Source organism: Oreochromis aureus, linkage group 16, assembly GCF_013358895.1.
Source record: "Oreochromis aureus strain Israel breed Guangdong linkage group 16, ZZ_aureus, whole genome shotgun sequence".
Lineage (NCBI taxonomy): Eukaryota > Metazoa > Chordata > Actinopteri > Cichliformes > Cichlidae > Oreochromis > Oreochromis aureus.
Genome location: NC_052957.1, coordinates 26,657,794 through 26,684,808, shown reverse-complemented (window position 1 = coordinate 26,684,808; position 27,015 = coordinate 26,657,794). Strand labels below are relative to the sequence as shown.

Here is a 27,015-nt window from a genome sequence, read left to right as displayed (position 1 = left end):
GATGCCTTTTAATCTGTCAGAGAAACAGCGAAAACCCTAGCAAACAAAATAATAAAACCATGCACCATTCAAAAGAGTGACAGCTTCCACCTTATGACGAGTTTCTCTGGCAGAAACTCATTGAAAAAATAAAAAGAGAAGGACTTCCATATTATAGAGGAGAGAGGTAAACGGTTAATTTCACTTATATCTAAAGTCATAATTTGCCTTTTAGGAAATATCTATATGCTGTAACTGTCTAGCAGTGAAAGGCGTTAAACTTTAAGCTGACCAGCAACATCTCTATGGCTGTTGTGGCTGATGCATATTTTATATTGCACTCTCTGTATTCCAAACATTTCACACTAGATGTACCTGTGAGTGATGCTTAAATATGTAACCTGCAGCTGGATAACTGGTAACAAAATTAAGGTCTTGATTTTTTTCCTCAGGATGTGTTTGCTACAGAATCACAGAGTAACAGATGGTGCTATGACCTCATTAACAGGTCTGGAGGCTATAAGCTAAATCAGTCTAGTGTGCCAGCATTAGCTGAGGCAGCCAAAGTGCAGACCTGTAAAGAGCATCATTAGAGGCTCCGCATCACACAAACACACCTTGTAGCTAACATGAAGATCAATCATTTGACGCTAGGGCTGTGTCATAACCATATAACCTGCCATAACACCACTATAAATGTTTATGTGACATAAAAGTGTCATGTAATGATATCATTGCTATAGCAACAGCTTGCATTTACGTTCCCAGTGCAATCAACAATGAGACATGGCCGGGCATGTCTGAGAGCGAGAGCCAAGTGTCAGCCTCCAATGATCATTTAATACCTGAAGATGGAGCTACTTCGAAAACCTCTAACAAAGCGCAGTACTTGGAAAATATGCAAGAAAACTGTTCCCGCTAAGGGTGAAAAAAAACACAACCAACACTTTTCACCACTGAGTTGAGTAGCTGCTCTCACTAGTTGCACCCCAGGAAGGAGTAAACGGTGCACTTAGACAAAGGGTAAACGTTTGAAATGACCAGTGTGGTTTCGTGGTGGAAAATGGACTATAAACAGCCGGTTAAAAAGCTCAACCCAAGATAAATCATACCAGGTAAAAGAAGTATTTTTCAGTTTTAATATGTGACACCAAGAAGTTAACAAGGTTAGGTTACTTTAGTAAGGGTTAAGCAGTCATGCTATATCCTTACTTAAAATTTCCAGGGAAAACACTACTTAGGCTACCTTTCTGCTTACATTTGACTTATTATACTATAATGCTGCTGCTGTCTGCACTATATTTCAGTACTATCACAATTCAAATTAGGTAGTATGCCACCAATTACAGCTCATTATAAAAGCACTGAAAATACCCTTAATTTCGTTTGCATTAATAAATGCTGCTGCCTGCATGATGCAGTCACCAATAAAACATTGTTAAGTATGGTGATTGTAAGGCGACTGCAAGGTCCCCTTGTGGGAGGTGACAAGCTGCAATTTAATTCAGACTGACTGCAACGACTCTCAGACAGATCAGTGAAAGTTTGGAAATAATTGCAAGCTAATTTCTAAAAGCAGACAGACTGCCAATACACTGCCATCAATCACAGTCAGTCTGTGTCAGTGAGCACAGCTTGTCTGCAACGCATCTCTTTGCAACTCAACTGACTGCCAACTGGTTGTATATCGGTTATACGAAGATATAAAAGCATATCTGAATTTCTGTTTCAGATCCACGAGTTTTTGGCTAAACTCTGAAAATAATACGTGAATTTGTGAATTTCTGTGTATGTAGACCAGGGGTCCCCAATCCCAGCCCACGAGGGCCGGTGTCCCTGCAGGTTTTAGATGTGTCCTTGATCCATCACAGCTGATTTAAATGGATAAATTACCTTCTCAACATGTCTTGAAGTTCTCCAGAGGCCTGGTAATGAACTAATCATGTGATTCAGGTGTGTTGACCCAGGGTGAGATCTAAAACCTGCAGGGACACCGGCCCTCGCGGACTGGGATTGGGGACCCTGATGTAGACAGGTGTGCATTTTTTTCACAGCTGTAATTTTTTTGTGTTGTAACTGTATTATCACAAATACACACTGATAGCTTCCAGTTATCACCAGACTACACAGAAAAATCATAAACATAAGCTAACATAACGCTGTGAGAAGCCAGGACCTACTTGCTGCGAGGCAACAGCGTTAGCTACAGCGTTAGCCCCGTACCACCAGCTTGTTACCATTATATCATTAAAATTCTCAGTCATCTAAAATTATGTTTATGATAATCTAATGACTTTTCTCTTTTTTTAGCTTTTTAGTTCACTCTTTTGCTGCTAAGTGCTTCAATATGGTCAATATGCTCCGTCTTCTCTTTGGTGCTGAGAACACAGTGCAGAGTCAATCTGTGCAGCGTTTGCTCTGAAAACTACCGCCTGCCGTGACAAAAAGCATCGCTATGAGAGTGAGAGTATGATTGTGCCATGAGAGCAAGGTTGCACAGCGGGCAGATAAACAATGAGCTGAAACTAACTGTAAGGCACTATAAAGCTGAGGGGAGCTGCACATAGAAATAAAGAATTTGCAGGGTCATTGCTATAAAGGTCACATTTTCACACAGTCACACTGTTTTCAAGCTGTTATTTGATGCACTGTTGATATTAAAATGCAGGTTATAAATGATTTCATAAATAGCCAACTAAATGTAACCACAGATGCTTCTGATTTTCAACTTAGCTTGGTTTTCAAAGAAAAAAATAAATAAATAAATGAATAAAAATCAGGCAAATTCTTAACATTGTGTCTAATATTCTTGTGTGGAAAATACCACACATTTTTTCCATTCATAAACTTAATAACAAAATGAAAAAGAAGAAAGAAAGAAATGAAAGCAGAAGGCAGGGCTCTGTAGAGCCAGAGGTAAAATAATTAGTCCTCTGAATGTGAGGAGCAATTAGGAAATACTACACAGCAGACAACAGTGCTCGACATGTAAAGAATGCAGATTCTCAGATGAGCACTGACCTTGAAAGTAGCAGGCCTGCTGTACTCTGTGTGGAATGTCCCATCTCTGAAAGACACGCGGGACACAATGCTCTCAACACCAGGAGTAAACTGTAAGTAATGCACTTCTTAAGCTGCGAGCACGGTATCACTTTCCAAAAAGCACCGAGGTATGGAGAAGCGTCTGACAGCCAGCTGAGTTGCTGGTTACTCACTTGTAATGCAGCAGCTCTGCTCTTCCACGTTTGGAGCTCGGGTCCACCTTCACTTTCTTACACAGCTTCCGGCCTTCTGAATCTCTGTGAGGGATCGACACACAAAGCATAAATCAAACTCAGATTCATACTCTCTTTGCATTTTTCAAATTCTCCTTCACACACGTACAAATTTTCCTAATGATTAGTAGATTTATGCATTCATTTCTGTGCCAGACCATATAAATTCCAACTTCACTGAACTGAATTAAGAAAATGAAGCAAGAAGATACGGACTTTTCATCAAATTAATCGAATCGCATGTATGATATAATATAAACAATGCTGCTTGCTCTGTTTATTTGCTGCTTCGGTGGAAACAAAGCACAGATGCAATGTGTTGGTATACAGACGTTTCATTTTATGAGGCTTTCTGCTGTAATTGAAAAAAAACGACTGTAGCTGGAAAGGGAATAAATATGCATCCTGCCACCTACACATACTTCACACTTGCTACAATGAAGCACTATCAGCAAAAATGAAGTACACCTTCTCATCTGTAATAAAGAGCAATGAAAATATGTATTCATTTAGAGAGAGGTGGATAAAAGTATTTGTTAGAGATTCAATTATGGCTCCCAGACACACAGCAAGCCAACTACAGTAAAAGTTCAGTGTAGTTTTTTTTATTAATCTTCTTTATATGAAGACTAAATCCATGTATGTCTGCATGTGCTGACAGACAGTATTTCAGGTGATGACCGTGTGCATAATGCCAGACTCGACTGGCTCATAATGACAGATGGCACCAGTCAGGGTACACCCATGAGCAGATGTGACCTTGACACATATTTCGAGATGATGTGCAGTCACCAGGTTCAAGACCAGTCTGCTGCTTCCAGCTTCTTGTTTTTTTCCCCCCATACACACACACACACACACACACAGACACACACACACACACACACACACACACACACACACACACACACACACACACACACACACACACACACACACACACACACACACACACACACACACACACACAAAAGTCTGCTCAGCTATCTTAGTGAGGACCTTCATTGACATAATGGTTTCCCTAGCCCTTACCCTAACCATTAATTAAAATGAATGCCTAACCCTAACCCTTACCCTAAACCTAACCATAACCTAATTGTAACCCTGACACTAAAACCACATTTTGAGCCTTAAAAAGGTCTTCAAATTTGTGAGGACCAGTGTGTCCTCACAAGTGACTGTTGGTTCTCACAAGTACAGTAGAATGCAGATTTCGGTCCTCACAAAGATAGCTAGACAGGAACACACACACACACACACACGCGTGCACACGCACAAAAAAAAAGGGGAAAAAAATGGAACCATGGATCCCAAAATCCATCTTGGTAAGAAACTAAACCAGTCCAAGAAATTCTATCCAAAAATATTCTTTTTATGTTTAATGTCATGCATTATAAATTTCAACTAAACATTTTCTATGAAAACATATTTCCAAAGCAACTCAATCTTGGTCTGTCTTTACCACACAAATCACATGGCTAATGTCAGCTGTCACCAAACCACCAAACAGAGTGCACACCTCTGACCTCGAGGGTAAGGTGATTGAGATTCCCCCGAAATTTTTAGTAGGTACACCTATGGTATCAATTTCAAACTCATATGTTGCTTCATTCTTTTTCAATTCAATTTTATTTATACAGCACCAAATCACAACAACAGTCGCCTCAAGGTGCGTTATATTGTAAGGTAGACCCTACAATAATACATACAGAGAAAAACCCAATATTCATATGACCCCTATGAGCAAGCACTTTGGTGACAGTGGGAAGGAAAAACTCCATACAAAACATACAAAAAAGATTTTTTTTAAATGAGAGTTGAAAACTGAACTGATCTGTATTCTGGTGGAATAAAACACCAGGACTGTTAAATCAGTCTTTTTAGGATGTGAAAAAGCTACACAGCATGGGTATGTGCCAACGCAACAATGGACTTTGGCTTCATCCTCTTACTCACTCAGTCACAGATAAAGTAAAAGTGACTCAGCGAACGACACGCTTCCACCAACCACTGAGATTGCACTATTTTTTCAGTCACAGGAAAAAAACACAGAAGCACAAAGAACTCAGAATGACTCACTAGCTAATGTTCACCACTGAGGGAAACAATGTAGTGAATGGCAGCCCAACAATGGTTTGACCACTACATTAGAACAACTGCTTTGCATTCAACTTTGGATTAACATCAACTCTCTAATATTTCAGTGGTTGGTATGATGTGAAATGCAACAGGATTGGTCACACTTAGTTTATGCTATATGTTTTAGATTTATACATCACATCCAACTGCAATTCAGTTGATGTGCTGTTTATGATGTGGATTATCTTATACAATTAAATACACTTTAATTTGCCTCAGGTTGAATCCATTATATTTTGAAGGGATTATTTGGATGTGTTAAATCAAAGGAGCAATTTGTTGTTCATTTTCTCATTGTCTCATTTAATGTTTTATTATTAGTATTAAAAGATAAAAAACAACAACAACAACAACAACAAAACATCCACGTTAGCATAATACACAGCACATCTGGAATGTATCCACAACGCTTCACTTCTACCACATGTTTTGTCATGTTACAGCCTTATTCAAAAAATGGATTCACACTTTTTTTTCACAAAACTAATGACAAAGTGAAAAAAGTTAGTGTAAAATTCTTGCAAATTAATTACAAATAAAAACAAAAACATAACATTTATAAAGGAATTCACAGCCTTTACTTTGTACTTTGTTAAAGCACCTTCAGCAGCAATTACGGCCTCAAGTCTTGAGTATAATGCCTCAAGCTTGGCACACCTGTTGTTGGGCAGTTGCTTCCATTCATCTTTGCAGAACCTCTCAAGCTCCATCAGGTTGGATTGAAAGCATCGTTGCACAGCCATTTTCAGATTTGTCCAGAGACGTTGAATTGGGTTAAATTCTGGGTTCCAGCTGGGCCGCTCGAGGACATTCACACAGTGTTCCCTAGGCCACTCAGGTGCCATCTTGGCTGTGTGCTTCATGTTTGAAGATGAACTTTCAGCCTAGTCCATATTCCAGATTTCCATGGAGCAGGTTATCATCAAGGGTGCTTCAGTACACTGCTGCATTCATCTCTTCCTCAACCCAGACTCGTTTCCTAGTTCCTGCTGCTGAAAAACATCTCCACAGCATGATGCCGGCAAAGCCATGCCTCACTTTAGGAATGGTATTAGCCAGGTGACACAAGCCTGATTGGTAGAGTGCTGTAGGAATAGTTATCCTTCTGCAAGGCTCTCCTCAATCCACAGAGGAATCCTCAGGTCTCACCTCCTTGACTAAGGCCTACAGATCCGGGCGGCCAGCTCTAGGAAGAGTCCTGGTGGTTCAAAACTTCTTCCATTTATGGATGATGGAGGCCATTCTTTCCTGTACTCTTCCCCCATATCCGTGCCTCGATATAATCCTGTCTCAAAGGTCTACAGACATTGACTTAGACTTCATGGCTTGGTTTTGTGCTCTGACATACACCGTCAACTACGGAGTTTTTTAAATAAAGAGGTGTGTCCCTTTCTAAATTCTGTCCAACCAACTGAATTTATCACAGGTGGAGTCCAATCAAGTTGTAGAAATATCTGACAGATGCTTGGTGGAAGCAGAATGCGCCTGAGCTCAACTGAGGCAGTCATGGCAAAGGCTTTGAATACTTTTAAACCTTTATTTTTCAAACCTTTTTTTACTTATTCACTGTCATTACAAGGTATTGTGTGAATGGGCCAAAATTCCTCCACAATGACTGATCAAGCAATACACAGAACAGTTACTGCACATTAATGCTGCTAAAGGTGATTCTACACGCTCATAAATCATGGGACATACTTGGTTTTACAAAGGAGTCCTGTGCAAAAATGTATTTTTCCATGACTGTAAATTAACAGGAAAAAAAAGTAATATTTCCTTTATTCACAAGCAACTGGAGAGCACTGGGTCAACTGGAACAACCATAGTTTACCACAAAATACCTGGAAGAAGGTGATTCTGCATGGAAGACTTTGAAGACTAGCGAATGATTCAAGTAACAAGTTGGAGCCAAACCTTCACACTAGGCCAACGTCAACAGAGCCACTTTGTAAAGGATTAATAATGGATTCACCACGCAAAGAGGATGAAGCTCTGCACGCCATTCAATTATTACTCTTCTAAAACACAAATCCTAATCCCTTCATTTGTTTGCGTTCTTGTTTTCACACTGTCCCTTACAGGACCATATATGTTTCAATGCTCTGTTTATGCTACATTTGAAGTGGAGTTTAGGAGGGACAGCCCAGTCCTGTCCACTCTTCCTGTATGAGATCATTCATCCCACGGGTGGATCCCAGTTGGCCAACACTCAGGACCCTGTCATCTGTTCAAAGTGTGTCATTCTGGCCTCGGTGGCACTCTTCGTTGGCAGAGATGACCATTCTCACACAGCGATATGCACTCTAGTCTCTCTCCCTCTGTCCACCATGAGCTCTCAGCTGGAGCTTCAGCTTGGAACCGTTCCATTTGAGACTGTAGAGAAATATGCCAAAAAGCACAATGCTTTGCTACAGAGCCTGGCACTGGGTCCATGTGTCCTGTAGTGATGAACCCAGCTTGCTCTAGCTCCCCTGGCGGGAATCTGGCTCGGTGTGAATCTCTACTTAGCTTTCGCACACTCTCCTAAATGCTGGAGTTCTTGGAGAAGGAAGAGAGATAATTCCATAGTCTCCCTGACAAAAAACAGCAGGTGAGTCAAAAAGTAAACACTCGAGAAAGACACGCATCGTGGAGTGCCTTTGTAGGGAAACATGGAAACCAAAGCCTCTGACAATTCCTTCGCACCGGTTTGTATTTAGTTTCTTTTCCTTTCTATCCGCCCGGTCTTCAATCCCGGATAAGGTTGAGAGAGATTGTGAATGTTGGCATGTGCGATGGGTGTCAAAGGGGAGTTACTCCCTTCTTCATAGTTTCCTGTTTTATGATCTGTTCTTTCCTATCTGGCAAAGAAGACAGGTGATGGGTTGACAGGTAAAAAGAAATAGTGGAACCGAACATCAGATGGGCACAGAAAACAACAAGATCAAGTCAGATCACTGGGGAGAAAACCAAGTTATGCTTGAAGAAAACAATTCTTGTCTGTGTCTTCGAAGTATCAAGCATTTAGCAGTTCCACAGAGCGAGCCGGGGATTGTTGTTTTCCTGAAAGTCATGACATGTATTGTTCTCCCTTTAAAGGAAAAGTGTGGGATAAGTGCATGATTATTTTTCTTTATTAACTAAATTAACTGTTGAGCGAAAGGACCAAAAACCCCTAAAATATGGTTTTGCAACAGTTTCACCGCATATCATGTGGCATTCATCCGTCACATTTAAGTGATGGATGAATCCAACTAAGTACACAGAGGTCCTTTAAAACCTGCATGTGACCTGGGATCAGAGCAATGATTCACCTTAAAGCAGTTAGAGACTACACTGGAGTGGCTTAGAGACAAATTTCTCACTGTGGCTCAGCCAAAACAGACTAAAACCCTATATGACATCTGGGGGTATTGACAGGTCACAGATTTGTTTTGTGATTGGCTCATAATTTCTCTTGAGTTTTGGCAAAAAAAAAACAAAACAAAAGCAAAACACAAAAAAACCTCCAATTTCTGTAGAACGAACAAAAAGAAAACCTGGACATACAATGCCCTCTGCTAGAAAGGGACTGATTTATTGAAAGGCCTGTTATCGGCCAATATTAGCTGCTGATCTACTGGTAGCTGCATTTACAACGGCCAATTAAAAAAAAAAAAAAAAAAAAAAAAAAAAAAAGTAAAACGTAAACACTGCATAGTTTGTCCACCAGAGGGCACTCTGCAACTTCTCTGTTGGTAACGTTTTTGGAACGCTACAAATACAACAACCATCTTATCTGAGCAGAGTTGGGCTTACTGTAAACGAGTAAACAAATAACTACACATAAAACATTTGAGGGAAATCTGTTTATGTTTCGTGCTTCCAAAAGAATATTGGCCAATATCTCAGAACACTGGATCTTTAAGCCACCAAATATCAGTATCGGTCTTAAAAATTCGATATCAATTTGACTATTCTCAAGAAGAGCAGGACCTTTTTTTTTTTAACATCGTCTTTACTAAGGAAGTATGAAAAACAGTTGTCAGTTGTCCACATCCTCTTCAGATCAGTCCATCGTTGGCAAAAATCCATAAATGCTCCCCATAAAGATTCAAAAGTTTCTCTCAAAAACAGGTGGCTTCAAAACAGGTGGCTTTTCTTTTTTAATGACAGGCTTGAAAACATTTGTTGTACCCATAAGCCCATTTGTTTTCTTCTTAGCAGACTAAGGTCCATCAGCATCATTCATTCTTTATCTACTGATATTTGGTTAAACCAAGAATTAAAAAATTAAGGCTGTAGCGGGACCAGTTTAGAAATAATTTTTCCCATCACAATCTGCACATCCCACACACGATGGAAAAAAGGTCCCTTTCCAATCATTACATTTAACACACATATCTAGAATATTTTTGTTGAATCCATTTAACTTCTTTGTTTTTACACATATTTGCATTAATTTTCTATATTATAATCATTGTTATGTGTTTGTTGTATCGTTATCTGATTTCAGATTTTAAATTTTCCCTCTATGGAGCCCATTTCTGGTGTAAATTCTCCACCAATTGAGATATTAAAACGTTATAATAGTCTGATTCGATTCATCTCCTTAGATCAGGGATGTCAAACTCCAGGCCTTGAGGGCCCGTGTCCTGCAGGTTTTAGATCTCACCCTGTTTCAACACACCTGAATCAAATGATTACTTCATTACCAGGATTCTGGAGAACTTCAAGACATGTTGAGGAGGGAGTTTAGCCATTGAAATCAGCTGTGTTGGATCCAGGACACATATAAAACCTGCAGGACACCGGCCCTCGAGGCCTGGAGTTCGACACCTGTGCCTTGGATGATGATTTTTTATAAGATGACTTGCTTGTGCTTATTAAGTTTAGACTTCCCTCTAAGCTCTTCAAACATTGTAATTATGTCTGAGAGAAGTTCTGTTTTTAATGTTAAATGAAAAAAGGGTTTGAAAAATATTTCTTGAGGCAAACTATGGCAGCATTTAGCATTTTTTTAAAACACCAAAATTGTGTTATTGGCACAAGTATCAATTGATTTTTAAACAATACCCTGAAATCAACTAATAAATAGAATTGAATTGACTAATAAATTGAAATTACACACGAGACTAATGCAACCAGTTTTATTCAAACATGTAAAAAACTTAAGGTAAAAAATTGAATGCAGAGAAAAAGGCGGGAGAAAAAACTGTATGAACCATAATTATGTGGCGCCCTCACCTGAGAAATAGCTTTAAGCAAGAGAGGTGATTATCATTTATTTACCTTTTGCAACAAACAAACAAACAAAAAAACAGAAAGAAAGAGACCAAGTGAAAAGGAAGAACTAAAATGGTATAAAGAGATGTAATATATTAGACTAAAAACTTTAATAGCTTTAATAAGTAAGTGGCCTCCTGTCAGATTGTGCCCGTACAATAGAACCAGTGGGACGAGGCCATTTACACCCCAGTGGAAAAGCCATAAATTCTGCAGATGGATGGTGGCAGAGACATTCTTGGGAGGAGTAAATTGCTCTGGCCTTATAACTGCTGTCAGAAAATTTCTAGGACAAAAGAGTCTGTAATGTCAGGGAGTCTTAGACTTATAGAGAAAGAAGTCTTAGAATGTGTTTTTCAAATCACCCCCTTACTTACCCACAGTTGACCCAGGCGATAGTCCCTTGGCCCTTCACTGTCTGGGCGACATCAGAAAGCAGTTTCAGGTGGGAGTCCCCTGATGTAGCTACAGACACAGAATAAAGCGCAGTCAAGCCTCGTTACCAAAGCCGCTCAATAGCCCAGGACAACCCAGAGCCATGAGACACAGGAGACACTGTCATGACAAGCACAGTGAAAAAGCATCGAGTTACAGTGGAGCTCACCGTCTTTCTAAAGCACCGAGTGACGAAGAAAGACATCGCTGAGTTTGGGTTAGAAGGGTGATGGGGGAGCATTTTCTACTACCTTTCAACGGATGGGCTCAGCGAGGGGGTTTAAGTTACATCAGCTTTCAAAATCTTACAATAGTGTGACTAAACAGGAGATGGAAGGATTATAAGGTGACACAAAGACTCTGCATCTAATGAAGCGCTCACTAACTGTGCGACAAATGGGAAAGCATAGCAAACATGTTTGCACCTACTGCATGCTCCCAACAGCAAGGTTTGTGTGGGATCGCCGAGTTTAGAGCGTTCGCAACCACCGGAAACGTGCACAATCTCACAATATGGCTGAGCTGTGCAGCTTGCCTTCTGTGTTAAGAAAGAGAAACTAGTGGGATATAAACTGCACCAGCTAGAATAACACTCTGTGTAATGTTACTGATTTTCATCAGCTACGTCAAGTTAAGTAGATCCCTTTGAGTAAAGTAAACAAAGTGTAATATTCCAGTTCTTGTGCAACGCAGTACATCATTTTTATACTCCCCTGAAACCAAATGTGCGTTGTTCACTGCATAAAGAAAACAGCTCCTCACAATGCTCCAGGCAAAGACTATATTTAGATGCAGGGGCACAGCCACGACTTCCCAGGGTTCTGCCTCGGGGTTGGCAACAAAAACATCTGGCAACTCAGGATCAGGGTATTGTACGGAATAGGAGGTGAGCAGGTACCGAGTGGTTGACAGCGTTAAGGATGATGAATACCAACCAGATCAAAACTCAGCAGGGATGTGACTGACTGCAGAGGCTGGTGATGAACACAGAACAGGGTACGGCTGTGTTTACTCAGGGGGGAATGAATGTGAAGTGCCTTGAGGTATAATCAAGGCCTACATGAGGGCAATCTTCGGTGTCTTTAAAGCAGGAATGTCTGGGTGAAGTTACAGCCGGTGATCAATTCGATGCGCAGCTGGATACATAGAAGCCAATGGGCTAATATAGGCTGATATGGCTCATTAATCAAGAAATATATCTGTGGCTATAAAGAGGCCTCACAGTCCTCTGTGGATTATTGAGCAATATAAGCTTGCTTCTTTTTTATTTTGAACAGGAAGAACTCCTCCTTGGAAATCTGCAAAATGGAATTAGAAGTTGGTGGGGTGCGTAAGGGTTCGCTAATGGATAGCAGGAAACAAAATGTACTTTAGAGCTGTATAATTATATTTGACCATTTTAGCTTCTATTTAACAGCTACTCTTTAATTCCATAAGCATTTCCAATTTCCTTATTGAAATAGACTGCTGCGATCATTCTTTGAAAGCGAGCTAGAGGCTAAAGCTGGGCAAAACATTGTTTCTGAATCCATTTGAAGATACTGTGCTAGAATGTTTTTTAATGAATGCTATCGAATTTGGGCAAAGTGCCACTCCACAAAAGCACTTCCTAATTAGAGCGGGTGATTAAAGGAATTTTAATTAATTTGGTGTTTTCCATCCACAAAAATCAGACAGTTTCCAATTACAAGAGCAAAAATCATAACAAAAGACAATCAGTGGCACATGCAGTTAACGGGCACGCACCCCTCAAGTTCTCTTAATCTGACTCTGTGAATGTGGCCTTTTTGAACCCCTAATGGTGAATTGTCGGGATGTTGCGCATTAGCTGCACTTACATACCCGCAATTGAATGAAACAGCTCTTGAGAGGCATCTGACTGTACATATCTAGATTAGGATGCTCTTAAAAATAATACACTTAGATATAGTAACTAAATAACTAGTAACTAAGGCTTCCTGAAACTGCAAATGTCATTCTTACCTTCTCTGACAATAACATGACATTGCACGCCCTCAATCTCAAATCATAAAATAACCTAAAACAAATGTGCATTTTCACAATGGTTATCACTAGGGTTGCACAATTAATAAAATTTTCCTCTTAATGATATATTTGGCTTCCCACAATTAAATGAACACAATCTGGGATACTGAAAACACAAGTCACAGCTGTTCCCTGCATCGTATAGTGCAAAGTTTGCACACATTTAACTGCAGTGATATAACACAGATAAGAGATAGTCATACAAAATCGATCAATCAATCAATCAAATGTCTGTCGCAGCAAAAACTGAAGACCTTGTCCCTAGAAGCGATCACCATGTGTTGTTTGGAAATGCAAGTGGAGTTAATCAAGAAGAAATCGTATGCAAACAGTGCTGGAGAGTTGTGCCTGCACTGCAAAGCAATACAACTAACTCACTCATGCATGTGAACTTACTGAATGAATGAAGGCAAAGGGAAACAATGCAGCGGTTGCACATCAAATCCATAAAAGCCAGTCTGTGCAGCGCGTCAGCTCGCAAAGATGCACTGACGTCCCCAACGATGCCACATTCCATTTCCCCAAAAAATGCGTGTCCACTAAACGGGACCGGTTTTATTTAGTGGGAATGCAGCACAACATGGATGTGAAAGCAGTACTGTGTTTACGTGACATTTGTATCACACTAAAAAGCAATGGATAATCAGGAGAAATAATGCTGATCTCAACACTGCTCAAAAATAATTGCGATAATCATTTTGGCCATAGCTGTGCAGCCATAGTTACCACTTTTGTTAACACAATGCATGTGTATGAAATGCATGTTGTTTTCCGGCGCTCCACAACAACCTCTACAGCGACAGTGTTTGAGAGTTACTGAGATAATACCGGCATTATCCACGAGCCATTAACATGATTGTTTATCCCCAACCCCTCCTTTGACAGAAACAGCAGCAAAAACTAAAGGAGTGAATTTGTCCCCTTCGACCAAACGCGTGTTTGTGGAAAAATCTGCATCCATATATGGTACACCAATCACGAGGGGATGTCTGCCTTCTCTGACCTGTTTCTGTGTAGAGCACCAGAACGTTTGTTCTCGTCCTGAGCAGCTTCTTGAAGTCTTTGTGGTCACTGACTTTCTCTATGAGAGGAGACACCTTCACTGCCTCCAGCACCGACAGGAGCCACACCTGGTGAAACACACACAATATTACCAAAATAAGATCTCTCCATAGCATTAAATGTAGAAAAAAGACAAATTATTATTTAGTAAATTAGTCCATTTCAGAACGAATCAATAAATCAGTGTTTTCAGGTTAGATAAGTATTCACTTTATACATTAAGTGGTGACCTAGTCCTTATGAAACCACAAGCCCCACTCATAAAAACACACAATATTTACTGAGTATTCCTTGAACCAAACATGTATATGAAAGCATCAACACTGCATTTATACAGTTACTGATTATCTTTCCTTTACAGTGGTACAAACAAGACAGAATGTTGCTTATAAAAATCATCCTATACAGAGAGTGGGTTCAGCAGACGGCCACAGGAGGGGATTTGTATCATTAGTCTGAACGGCTCCTTTAACTTTTCAGACACTGGTAGGTGAGCTAATACTGTGAAAGTCCTAATATGGAAAACAAATCCCACACTGAGAGGCGTGCACTTTAATCAAAGACAAATTATGGAATTAAAAAAAGAGCGAGAGAGAGAAGACTGGTTATACTCTGCCATATAAAGTTATTTCCGTGCATTGTAATCATCTCTCTGCCATCACCATTCATTAAAAAGCCCTTCATTTCTGCCTACGGAGAACTAAATTAGACACCAAACATGGCCTGCTCCCTCAGTGATGGCTGATATAACCTGGAAACAAGCACCTGTCAGGCTTACTTTCTAATTTTAATTCTCCACTTGATTTTCTCCTGTTGTGAGACTACAAGGAACAAAACGAAACTGTTTTCTGTAAACTTCAAAATTAACACAGAGCTTAAAAGGATTAGAGGAGGCAACTTAAATACCCCATATTGCATACAGTATATATCATATATAATGTGAGGAATATTAAATCTGGGGTTGGGGTTTGTTTTCGTTTTGTAACTTGTGCAGTGGTCTTATTACACTGATGTGACAAGATAAACACTAGCTGTGTAAGCATTTGTTTTGGACCCATGGGAAGCAGATGGCAAAGGGTGGGATAATTAGAGGCTACCTGGGTGACACTTGTCTAAATAGGTAGGCATTCAGTGGTTATGACAGCTGGGTGGAGGCGAGATCAGGATGAGGTGAGAAGAGATGGCAGGCTGTCTTATTTATCCAAGACATGAAATGTGATGCTTCATGGTCCCCAAGAAGGATTAGAGTCAAGTTAACCAAATTTGATTCTTGCTTTATCAGTTACTACTTCCTAAATATTCAATGATGTTCTGAAACAGTCTTTCTGGTACACATAATGACGAACATAAAGCCATAAATGGTGGATCCATAGTCTAACGGTTTAAACCAGGGGTGGGGAACTCCAGGCCTACAGGGCCGGTGTCCTGCAGGTTCTAGATCTCACCCTGGGTCAACACACCTGAATCAAATGATTAGTTCATTACCAGCCTCTGGAGAACTTCATGACATTTTGAGGAGGTTTTTTTTTTATCCATTTAAATCAGCTGTGTTGGATCAAGGACACATCTAAAACCTGCAGGACACCGGCCCTTGAGGCCTGGAGTTCCTCACCCCTGGTTTCCACAATTGCTGGCAAGTGAAAGGTTGCTGGTGCAGTTCCAGCTAGAGATGCAAAACCCTTTTAAGGTTGCATCAGGAAGACTATCTGGTGTAAAAAAGAAAGATGTGGTACCTGCTGTGGTGACCCCTTGTGACAGGGAAGGAGCTGAAGGTAGCTTTTATCAAGCCACCAGTGGAGCTGTTGGTTACTTGATTGGGAAAGGAACAAAGTAAAGTGGTGCAACCTAACACATAGTGCACCACGGAACTCAGACATAGATCTTAATGAAAACTAAATGATGGGGAAACAAATACAAAAATGACAATAAATACATTGACACCATGAGTCTTTGCTTTGGGCAAGAGGAGCACAGTGAGTTTCTCAAACCAACATTCATTGTAATAATCAAATTATTACCACACTGATTTTTTTGTTCTTTTGTTTTTCTTTCTAAATTGCTGTCGGCTTGAAAAGTGGCTCTGAAAAGAGTGTCCTGCTAATTCATATTTGAGTTGAAAAGGGGCCCAAAATGACCCTGTGTTAGAGCAAAACAGTATTTCAAACCACTGTGGCACTATAATCCATTTATTTTGCATTTATATAAAGTCCTAGCAGTAAGGCTTTCACACACAGGCTGTTTCCTTTACTGAGTAAGGAGTAAACAGATGCTGCTAATTAAATGCATTTAATTAACCGATCATTAGTAAGAGCGACCGCAACTGTAAAAGCAGAAGTTTTGGGAGTTGGGTGGTCTGATCAGATGTGTGTTAACACAATAGCAAGGTAGAAACATCAGTAGTGATCTTACAGAAGCAATTGCTGCTGCTCAGTAAGCTGTGAGGGGGTTAAAAGGCCATTTCCAAACAATTTGAAGTCCATTATTCTATAGTGAGATTATTCACACGTGAAAAACATTCAAGACAGTTGTCAGTCTTCCCAGGAGCTGGACATCCCAGCCAGTTCACCCCAAGTTCAGACCGCGAAACACTCAGAAGTTACAGGCCTCAGTCAGTATACTAAATGTTAAAGTTCATGACAGCACAATTAGGAAACCACTGAGCAAGTATGGCTTTTTGCAAGAGTTGTAAAGGAGAAACACTCTTCGCTCTAAAAGGAACATGGCAGCACAGGTTAGATTTGCATTAAGTTTGGATCTGAAGAAACCACAAGACTTCTGGAGCAATATCCTTTGGACAGACACAACCCAAGTGGGGATGTCATTAAGATGACCATAAAAACCTCTGCATACTAAAGTAGTCTAGTCAAATAGGAGTCCATCTGCTATAGGCCTCTTCTTGTCTAGCCTCATATTTTCATATTATTATGTTTAGTCCTTCTCCGCTCTTAAAACCCCAGTAAATCATTAATAAATCATGTATTTACATAGCCATACATATACATGCACTGGTGTTGAGTTAAAACAACGTTAGACTCAGATGGTTATCTGGAAATAGGATTTAATGAATCGACAGTTCTGTCTAATATGAAGCAAGCTGCCATCTTTGGCAAAAGTTAGAAACTTTCCAGAGCCAACTTTCAAACCTTCCAGCCATGTTTGATATTTCAGAGAGTTTCCAGCAATTGGAACAAAATTTCCTAATTTGGCTGTTGTAAGGAACAAAGTGATTAGGCCAACAAAGCTTGGTTTAATGAAGAAAAACAGTTCATCAAGAGATGAACTTTAAACTGAAAGGTTGGATGCAAGTAAAGTTCTGCTGGTAACTGGTGTTTTTGCAAAACTCAAGGACAGAAACTGATTTCTACTGTCAAAGTCTGTTATTGTACTTTATAAGCGCCTTACACCAACCAAAGTGTGTGTCATCTTCAAGTGGTAGATGCGCAATAATAGAAATAACAAGACAGCCTTCAAAAGTGACAGACCCATTGAGAAGTAGCATTACCACACCACCAATGATTTATGCTAGAGTTTTCTTACAATCGGGCACATGCATAGAAGGCTAAACTAGAAGAACGCAGAGGTTAACTTCAAGTGCAATCAGATGAGATGTGGGTTAAAAGCAACTGAAAAAGAATAGTTGGAATAAGAATGTGGTTCCTTTTCACAGCCTTTGGCTTATTCGCCGAATGCTGGTGGTGCTTTTCTTTCTGTAGTTGCTAGCCTTGTGCAATAAATAGCAATTATTGATGATAAATGTGAAAGTACATAAGTATAATAAGTACAGGACACCATTTCCTATCAGATAACAGCAGTCTTGAAACACTTGCCTTGGTATCGCAATCATTCAGTTCAACTCCCCATGTATTTATAGCAAATTCTGGTTCTTTTTGTCTTATGGAGACAGAAGTTAAACGAGCCCACAATATACTTTGTACAGTAAATCATTCTAAAAATGAACATTTTTCATTATTTGCATCACATTTAAAGAATGTAATTAATTTATTCGGTTATTTATTGAAAATATATGAAAATGTTACATTTTTGGAGACATTAGTCTTTATTATGTTCATCCTTAAACTCTTCTAATTCAAAAAAGACCCTGAACAGGTTAAAATGGAGCATGATGCATTCAGTATCAGTACCAGGAAAGAAATTAGCATATTCATAAATAGTCCTCTATGGTTTCAAAGCAGTCTTTGAATCAAGATGACGTATTTATGGGGGGAAAAAAAATTACATGGTGCACTGTGCTACGGTCTGAGAAGATTGGTGAATTGCATATGCAAATGTATATATTACCATTAGGGCATAATGATCTATTTTTCCCCTGAATTTCTAGTAACTGACCCACATGACGATTGCTAAGTGGAATGTAAATTTCATGAATATGTCTACGGTTTCTGAACACTCAATCACTTGTGCAATCAGGCTACTGTGGTCCATAAAAATCGAATGGTTAATGATTAAAGTTTGACTTAAATGGATCACAAGCCACTACCGCCCAGGAGAAACTGATCTGAAACTAATATTTTACAATTGCACATAATGTTTATCTCCTATTGATAATTGCTTATGATGAAAACTAAGAAGATATATGCTTCTTTAAAGTGCTCATGTCCCCACTGTCATTGATGAGTCTGTTCAAGTGTTTAAATCCAACAATGTTAGACCCACTTCACAGAAAGACTCGCGAATGCTCGCTAACAGCAGCTAACAGAGTATAACAGCAGCTAACACTTGCATATACAGAAGTATCACTATCATCAGACAGAAGTAAGTTTCACTGACTCATTAACTCGTACCGACTCTATTCCCAAGTTTTACAGCTTAGTCCAGAGTAAAGAGACACGGACACCTTGCATTTAATATCTTAGGTAATCAGCAGAATGACACCCTACACTGAATACTGTACTTGTCCTGTATGGCCTGACATTAATTTTACGATACACCGTATCATGAAAGCTTTAATGCAAACTTAAACCTGATGTGTTCCAATTTCATACCAGATGCAGGACAGAGAAATTCCTGCATGTGTCACAAAGAGCAGAATTTTTTGGGGGGTTTTTTTTGGGGGTGCTCTGGGAGTATGGGGTGTCTGGCCCATTGCTATGGGCCATTCATCCTTATACAACCGTTGCAAGAGCTTGGTCTGCATAGCTGGCAATAAGTCGCACCTAGAAATTATGGACAGAATTTCTAGGTGCAGCCAAGTGGCGGAAGGCTTTCACTTGGGTGGGCTCAGAATCCCATTTCTGCTTTTTGCGGATGATGTGGTTCTGTTGGCTTCATCAGGTGATGGCCTCCAGCTCGCTTTGGAACGGTTTGCGGCAGAGTGTGAAGCGGTGGGAATGAGAATCAGCACCTCCAAATCTGAGGCCATGGTCCTCAGCCGGAAAAGGGTGGAGTGTCCACTCCAGGTCAGGGACAAGTTCTTGCCCAAAGTGGAGGAGTTTAAGTATCTCGGGGTCTTGTTCACGAGTGATGGGAGAAGGGAGCGGGAGATCGACAGACGGATCGGTGCTGCGGCTGCAGTGATGCGGACGCTGTGCCGGTCTGTTGTGGTGAAGAGAGCTGAGTGTAAAAGCGAAGCTATCAGTTTCTATGGTCACGAGCTGTGGGTAGTGACCGAAAGAACGTGATCGCGGATACAAGCGGCGGAAATGGGCTTCCTCTGAAGGGTGGCTGGCCTCTCCCTTAGAGATAGGGTGAGAAGTTTGGGCATTCGGGAGGAGCTCAGAGTAGAGAGCTACTCCGTCACATCAAAAGGAGCCAGCTGAGGTGGTTCGGGCATCTAACAAAGATGCCTTCTGGGTGAGGTGTTTCGGGCATGTCCCACAGGGAGGAGGCCCGAGGCAGACCCAGGACACAGAGGGAGGTTTGGGCTTCTCTGCTTGGGCTGCTGCCCCCACAACCCAGGCCCGGATAAGCGGAAGAAGATGGATGGATGGAATTTCATGTTGAAATCGTTAAGTGAGCAACGTATTTACTAAGCAAACACATGTATCCTTCTGCTAGTACACTGAATCATTATGCTGTCAGTTGACATTACTGACAAAGGGTCAATCACCTTCAGTCTGATGTGAAAGTCTTAAAATTAATTTGTCATTAAGATTACATTCAGTCTGAGTTATCACAGGAAGTACTGAAACCACAACAAAGAAAAGCTGACAACTTGAAAATAATACATTTTGAAATATTTATTCTGTTCAATCAAAATATAACACTCCATATTAAGTTGTGACTGCTGCTGATTAGCATACAATCTCAAATACCCCCCCCCCCCCCACCACAATACAGCAAATTAACAACAGCAGGATGCTCTGTAATACAATGCATTGATTGACTACTAATTACCAAAAACCTGACCTCTGTAGCTTTATATCAGGGGTGTCAAACATAAGGCCCAGGGTTCAGAATCACTCAGTTTTTTCTACTTGAATACCTCCCCCATTCTCAATCATACTACACCAAACTAATAGATAAACCAATTTCTTTAATTTACCACAGCAATATTTCTTTATCATGTAGAAAACTGAGATTTACTCTCAAAATTGTGCTTTTTTTCTTATATTAACATATCTGAAGGATTCGCTGTGGCGGCTGATTACATAGAGATCTTAAAAAAAAAAAAAATTAAAATGTATGTATCGAATTTGATCCACTTGACCTTACAGGGTTAAGAGCATATTTTTGTTATCGTTTTCACTGTGTGGTTTTATTTGATCTTTTATCATAATAAAAGGTCTTATGTTCAATATAATAATAATAAAAATAATAAATTTTATTTATAGGCAAAATCACAGTATGCATAAAATTGGAAAACACCATAGAATTAAAAGTCAATACATCAACAGAACAGGCAATCTTTAAAAGATGTGTTTTCTTAAAAAGATGTGCTTTAATACTGGCTTTAAAGATAAGGAGAAAAATATAATCCTGATAGAAGTATGGTCTGTTTTAAATCAGTTGAAAAGCCTGATTATCTATAATAATAAAAATAATAATGATGATGATAACAAAACTGTGAGAGCACTAAAATTCAATAAAGAACCTTTTTACAGTCATACCAACCAGCACTGTGTTGTACCTATAACTATGTTGCATATTCCTGTAATTTCTGACTATCTGATGAACATCATACATTATATGAACATGCTGAAATTTAGGGATGTGTCCAGTGGTAGATATTACCTGATAAGATAATAATAGCTGATTTAATAGATTTTTCCTATTTCAAAATATTAATATGAGAAAGCTCTGACATTACAGTTTCATCACGTTCAAACAAGAAATAAAATGTTATCATGGAGTCTGATTAAGTAGGATTTAATACTTCACAGACCATCAAGACTGTCACTGATGAAAGGATAAGGCTCATTCCACATTTTTCTTCAAGAAAAAAAAAAGGCAAACCAAGAATTAGTTTATGAATATATAATCCAAGTCTTATCATTTCAATTCTAGTTAACCGCTCAGTCATATCCCCAGTTTACTGCTTGGTTAATGAATTAGTAAATACCATCTTAATGTTGTGTATTAAGCTGAAATACACCAGTGTTCTTAAAATCCGGTTACAGATTAGAGTGCCAGTTTTTCAGAGACCTCAACCTAAGGACATCTTTGTTCGAGCGACCCATCAGCAGAATAACCAATAAACAGAAATCCCACTAGTGGCTAGCAACCACCAAGCTGTGTACCACAACAACAGCTCCAAAAGCTCTGCTCACCTACCATCGCTGTGAGAGCCATTATAATTGTGTTGTGTTCGTACCTTCCCAACATTGCATTTCCCCATTATCGCCAACCTCTACAGGTGGACAACCTCATTGGTACAAAGCAGATGAATAGAGATTAGATACAAGGGGAGCAGCACTCATTTTTCACAGGTATCAGACTCCACTGGGAATGCTAAATGAGAACGAGGAACACAAAGCAGGAAAAGAAAAACAAGCTTCTTTTGTTTTACCTCTGTACTCTACAGAGGTAAATTGCCCCTAATTCCACTTGGTGAGTCAACTCAAGAGAAATAATTACCTTTATTACCAATTTGATTTTGGCAAACACAATCTGGAGACACAATATAATCTGACAGCACTAAAAGCCGCAGCTTTTAAAAAACAACTCTCTAAATATCACAAAGGATTTAGTGCCAAACTGTTTTCGGTTTGTTTATCTGATAGAACGTAAAATAATATGTCTGGGATAAGCTGATATCAGCTAATAACAACGTCTTGATGCTTGTTCAATCATGCATCTGGACGGAGCGTTTTCAATGGGAGAAACGTTTGACAATTTGCATATTAATGGTCAAGGAACTGACCTCACAGCCCATTGTTTATTCAATGGGCTGGTTTCAGTTTACTGTGCAAATGTACTGTTTATACGGTTGGGGAAACCTGCAGTGAGCTGAGACTAAAGAAGTCACTTGGATGAGTGACGAAACGTTTCTCCCATTGAAAACGCCACGTCAAGATGAACAGAATCAACCTTTTGGGAGCTAATAACAACCCGCCAACAATTCAGTCAGACTCATAACATTAATGGCTCAGTTGCACTAGAGTTTAAATAGGACAGCAACTGCCTTGTAGCTATGAAAATCTGACAGTTGCTCAGCGATTGCATTGATATTCTTGAGAGTTGTTGCAGCGACTAAGTTGCAAGGTGACTTCACAGATCACCGGCAGGAGGAAATCTATCTCTGAATAATCACAGTTCAACTCTGACTGCAATCAATCTCAGAAAGATTGACAATGGTTTGCACCTTATTGCCAACTAATTTATCAACACAGACAATACATTGTCATCAATTTGAGTCAGTCTGCAAAGTCTTTTCAATAGGGGACTGGCCAGTGCCATTGTCACTCTGCAGTTAAATCACAATCCTGCTGCAACTATATCATTATTTTAATTCCTGTTTCAAATATACGAGGTTCTGAATGGACTGTGGATGCAAGTAGTTAACAGGAATTCTGTGTATTCGCCATATTAACACAGCCAGACTGTAAATGGTTGCAGACCTGCTTCCCATCTTTAAAGTAACCTTTTCAAAGGCAGTGAGATTGCAAGTTTGTTGCACCTGGTTGCAATAATGTGCTGTGATCTCCAACCTCTGTTTCTCCTGCTGGGACTGTAGCAAAAAAAAGACAAGCTGAAGAAAATTGAAACAAAAAAACAACAACAAAAAAAAAAGACAAGCTGAAGAAAACTGAAACAAAAAAACCCCCACATATCAAATCCAAGCTCAAAGCCAAAAAGGGCACAATCACTTAAACACGTACAAATATGAAACATCCATTCTCATGAAGGTAATCTACCTGAAATGCGTTCATCATCACTAATTACAACCCTGCATATGCCTCAGAAGGCAGAGGAAATCCATTAGTAGGTTATACAACTACCTTCCTCCTCTGCCATAAAAGGTATATCCCATCACGTCACTGCAGAAAAATGTGGTGCACACCAAGCAGCAGGTGCCCTAGCCCCTGCCTGCGAGCCCACACCCTCCATCTGCTCTGACAAATCTGCTTAATAAATGGCATCCAGTTCTAGGGGCAGTACTGAATCAGCACAAATCACACCAGTGTTTGTCAAGCACTTGCCTTGAGTTTCCTATGACTAATGAGCCATTCAGGTGTAGCTGGTGTGTGTGGACTGGCTGATTGTAAAGGAAGCTATTTAGCATCTGATAACACACACACACACACACACACACACACACAGACTGCTGATTTAGAGGCCTCTTAGCTTTCAAATGAGCAGAGGAGCAATCAATTAGCCGCTTTTGCAACTATCACATTTCAGCTATCACTGACGGACGTCACGAGAGAAGTTTGGCCTACTAACACACTGCTGAGCCAGTGCTGTGAAATAAAGCATGAATGATTTTCTGGTACCGACCAAACATTTTAGCAGAAATCTTTGACAAAGAGTCAAATATGAACTCATTTTAGTTTGTATAGCATCAAATCACAACAACAGCTGCCTTATATTATAAGGTAAAGCCATCACGATAATGCACATAGAACCCCAACAATCAGATGACCCCCTGTGAGCAGGCACTGGGTGACAGTGGGAAGGAAAAACTCCCTTTTAACAGGAAGAAACATCCAGCAGAACCAGGCTCAGGGAGGGGCGGCCATCTGCTAGGACAAGCTGAAGGTGATAAGTGGAAGACACACAGATATTAATAATAACTAATGACTAAATGCTGTCGTGTAGATGTGAACCTTTAGAATGACCAGGATTTCTATACTATTACTCCTAAAATTTAGGCCAATCTTCATGTGATTTAAAATTATAGGCAAACACATTTTACCAAAGAAATAAGAAATAGACTAATCACTCAGAGCACTGCTTTGTAAAGTAAGGGAACCTTTGTGCTAATGATTTCTCTAAAAGCTACTTAGATTAAGATGTTCCAAATCAGAAAGAGGGGTACCCCTCACTATAATTAAAGGTATAAAAAGTCTGGTCCCTGGTTGGTGTGAAGCACTTTAATCACAACAACTTTCACTGTACTTTTTCCAGCATGGTTGACATGCACAATGCTGGCAAAGCCACAATTTTTAAAGCTTCATGTGTCCACATTAACACAAACTGACAACAAATAGGGGAAAGAGAACGCCATGCAATCCAGAAAGAGGTTAAAAAAGAACCAGACTAACAGCAAAACACCAACAGATACGTCTACAACTTCCAACAATAAGAAACACCTGCCATGTCACAAGTTTGGCAAAGGCCAAGTGGACGCTCTACAACACTTGCGGGACAATGACGCAAACGCTGAACCTTCAACAAAATGCATAATCCTTATATTAGGAAGGTATTAGGCTTTTTTACCTGAGGGCGCCCTGCAGTTATTTAGAGAACAATGTAAGCTAAACCGTTTCAATAAAGTTAGAGAAGTATGTCAGGGCACTTTTCCATGCCCTGAAGCTTAGGAGAAGTTTGGTGACGCAACAAGAGAACGAACCAAATCCAATCAACAACAGAATGGTGGGAAAAAAAATAAAAGGTTTTCAAAGGGTCAATCCACAGTGCTGACTTCAAACTAACCCAGATATTGCGTCATGTCCTCAGGAAGGCCGTTCAATTAAAACCTCCAACAAATACTGATGACCTAAAACGGCTATAGCTGGAAGGAGCTTCCGAAACTCCTCTTCATCATTGTCCAACTCTTTTTAGGACCTATGAGAAATGTCTTAAAGATTCTACACATGATAAATTTAGTCTTTTCCTTTTTCCACCCAGGACCAAGCGATTATTTATAATGCTCAAAACACACATGAAGGCACAATCTTTAGTGTTTTATTAAGTTTAAGAGTATACATTTTTTATTGCAAGTAAAATTGCCAGTACATCATCTTCTTCAGATAAACAGCAATCAGAAATAACATGTAAAGTATTACGACATGTATTAATTTAACAAGCAATCGCTAATGGCCCTCTGAGTGTGGTTACGACAGTGTGTGGATATAATTAAAGTCTAAAATACATGTTCAACACTACAAATACCACAAAGATATGTTTCGGGGAACACATCAATAAAGCCCCCTCCATCCCCATGGCTACTGCTAACGCTGCTATTTCTGTAAATGTGTAAACAAAATGTCAGTGAAAGAAGGTAGGGCCACACATTGATTTTTCTGGCCTGAAAAAAGAAGTGCGTCATTGACAAGGAGACATAATTTTAAAGTTACCAGCCATGGGCAAGCAATCCAGATAGTTAATTGTGTATATGGGGTGGGTGTGGGTGGGGTGTGTGTCTGAGAGTGTGTGTGTGTGAGAGAAGGGTGTTTGGATTAAATTGTTTTGACAGGCAGGCCTTTACCACCCAGACAGCTGGCCTCTAACAAAGTGCTGCAGTGGTTTATCACCTCCCATACAGAATCACCTACAAACACGCGACAGTGCTACCTAACACCCAAAGAGGCTTTATCAAGAGCCAAGAGAAAATCCCAGTGGATCATAGCACAGGAACTACTGTGGAATAACTCCAACATCCTGAGCAATAAATTGCACATTTCCTTTCATGATATCACATATCAGTTTTGATGCCCGGCATCTAGCTTGGTCTGCTTCTACCGGCAGATGATGGAGCCTTCAAAGCTGCTGCTGGATTCACCTGCCGTCACAAAGCACTTATCAGGCCGAATATATTGAAATCTGCCGGTTCTGATGAGGTCCAGTAGACTCAAGGAGTTTAAATTGGGCTGGAAGAGGTCGAAATTGAAGAAATTTGATTTTTGTCCTGTTTTAATAATAAACACCAGCTGAATAAATTGACTCCATGTTTCTGCTGTGGATGTAAATGCCGTAAAATTACAGCAGAGAGTAAGCACTTGAACAGCACAGTCACTATTTACTCCCAAGAGCTGTGGCACAGTGCCAACGTGTCACACAGTATCACTGTCAAATGCATATATACAGAGTGTACTGTGCACACACACACACACACACCCAAGTACCACCCTTGTGTGCGAAAGGCTGCTTCACAACAGGAAGCAGAGCAGGAAAAGGTCTGCATCAGTAACCGTGGTCTAAAGTGGCATGAATGTCACTCTACATTACAGAGCTAGCTCGCTTTTTAGAGCTGAGACGATGAACCGATTCCCTGTTTAAAGGGTGCTCGCACACTTTACCTTCTTTATTACGGTACACTTTGCAGGCTTCTATTTAATTTAAGATATCTTCCCAGAGTTCCGGGGAGCTATTGTCCTCCATTTATCATCTCTCTGCAATATGAAAATCAACTGGAGCACATCAGTGTAGGTTTTTCCTAAAGTTATAAATGTTTAAGCAGTTACAACAGCACATCTGACATCTTAACACACTT

General features: G+C 39.9%; 1 protein-coding gene across 1 annotated transcript in view; it reads right to left on the bottom strand.

The window, feature by feature from the left end:
- pdia5 (protein disulfide isomerase family A, member 5) overlaps window positions 1–27,015 on the bottom strand; it is a 71,279-nt gene that overhangs the window by 42,538 nt on the left and 1,726 nt on the right. Inside the window, exons 2-5 of the mRNA XM_031732917.2 lie at window positions 14,122–14,248; window positions 11,015–11,102; window positions 3,195–3,278; window positions 3,001–3,046 (exon numbers count right to left, since the gene is read on the bottom strand). Of these exons, the coding sequence (XP_031588777.1) occupies window positions 3,001–3,046; window positions 3,195–3,278; window positions 11,015–11,102; window positions 14,122–14,248 (345 nt within the window). The remainder of the gene's footprint in view (window positions 1–3,000; window positions 3,047–3,194; window positions 3,279–11,014; window positions 11,103–14,121; window positions 14,249–27,015) is intronic.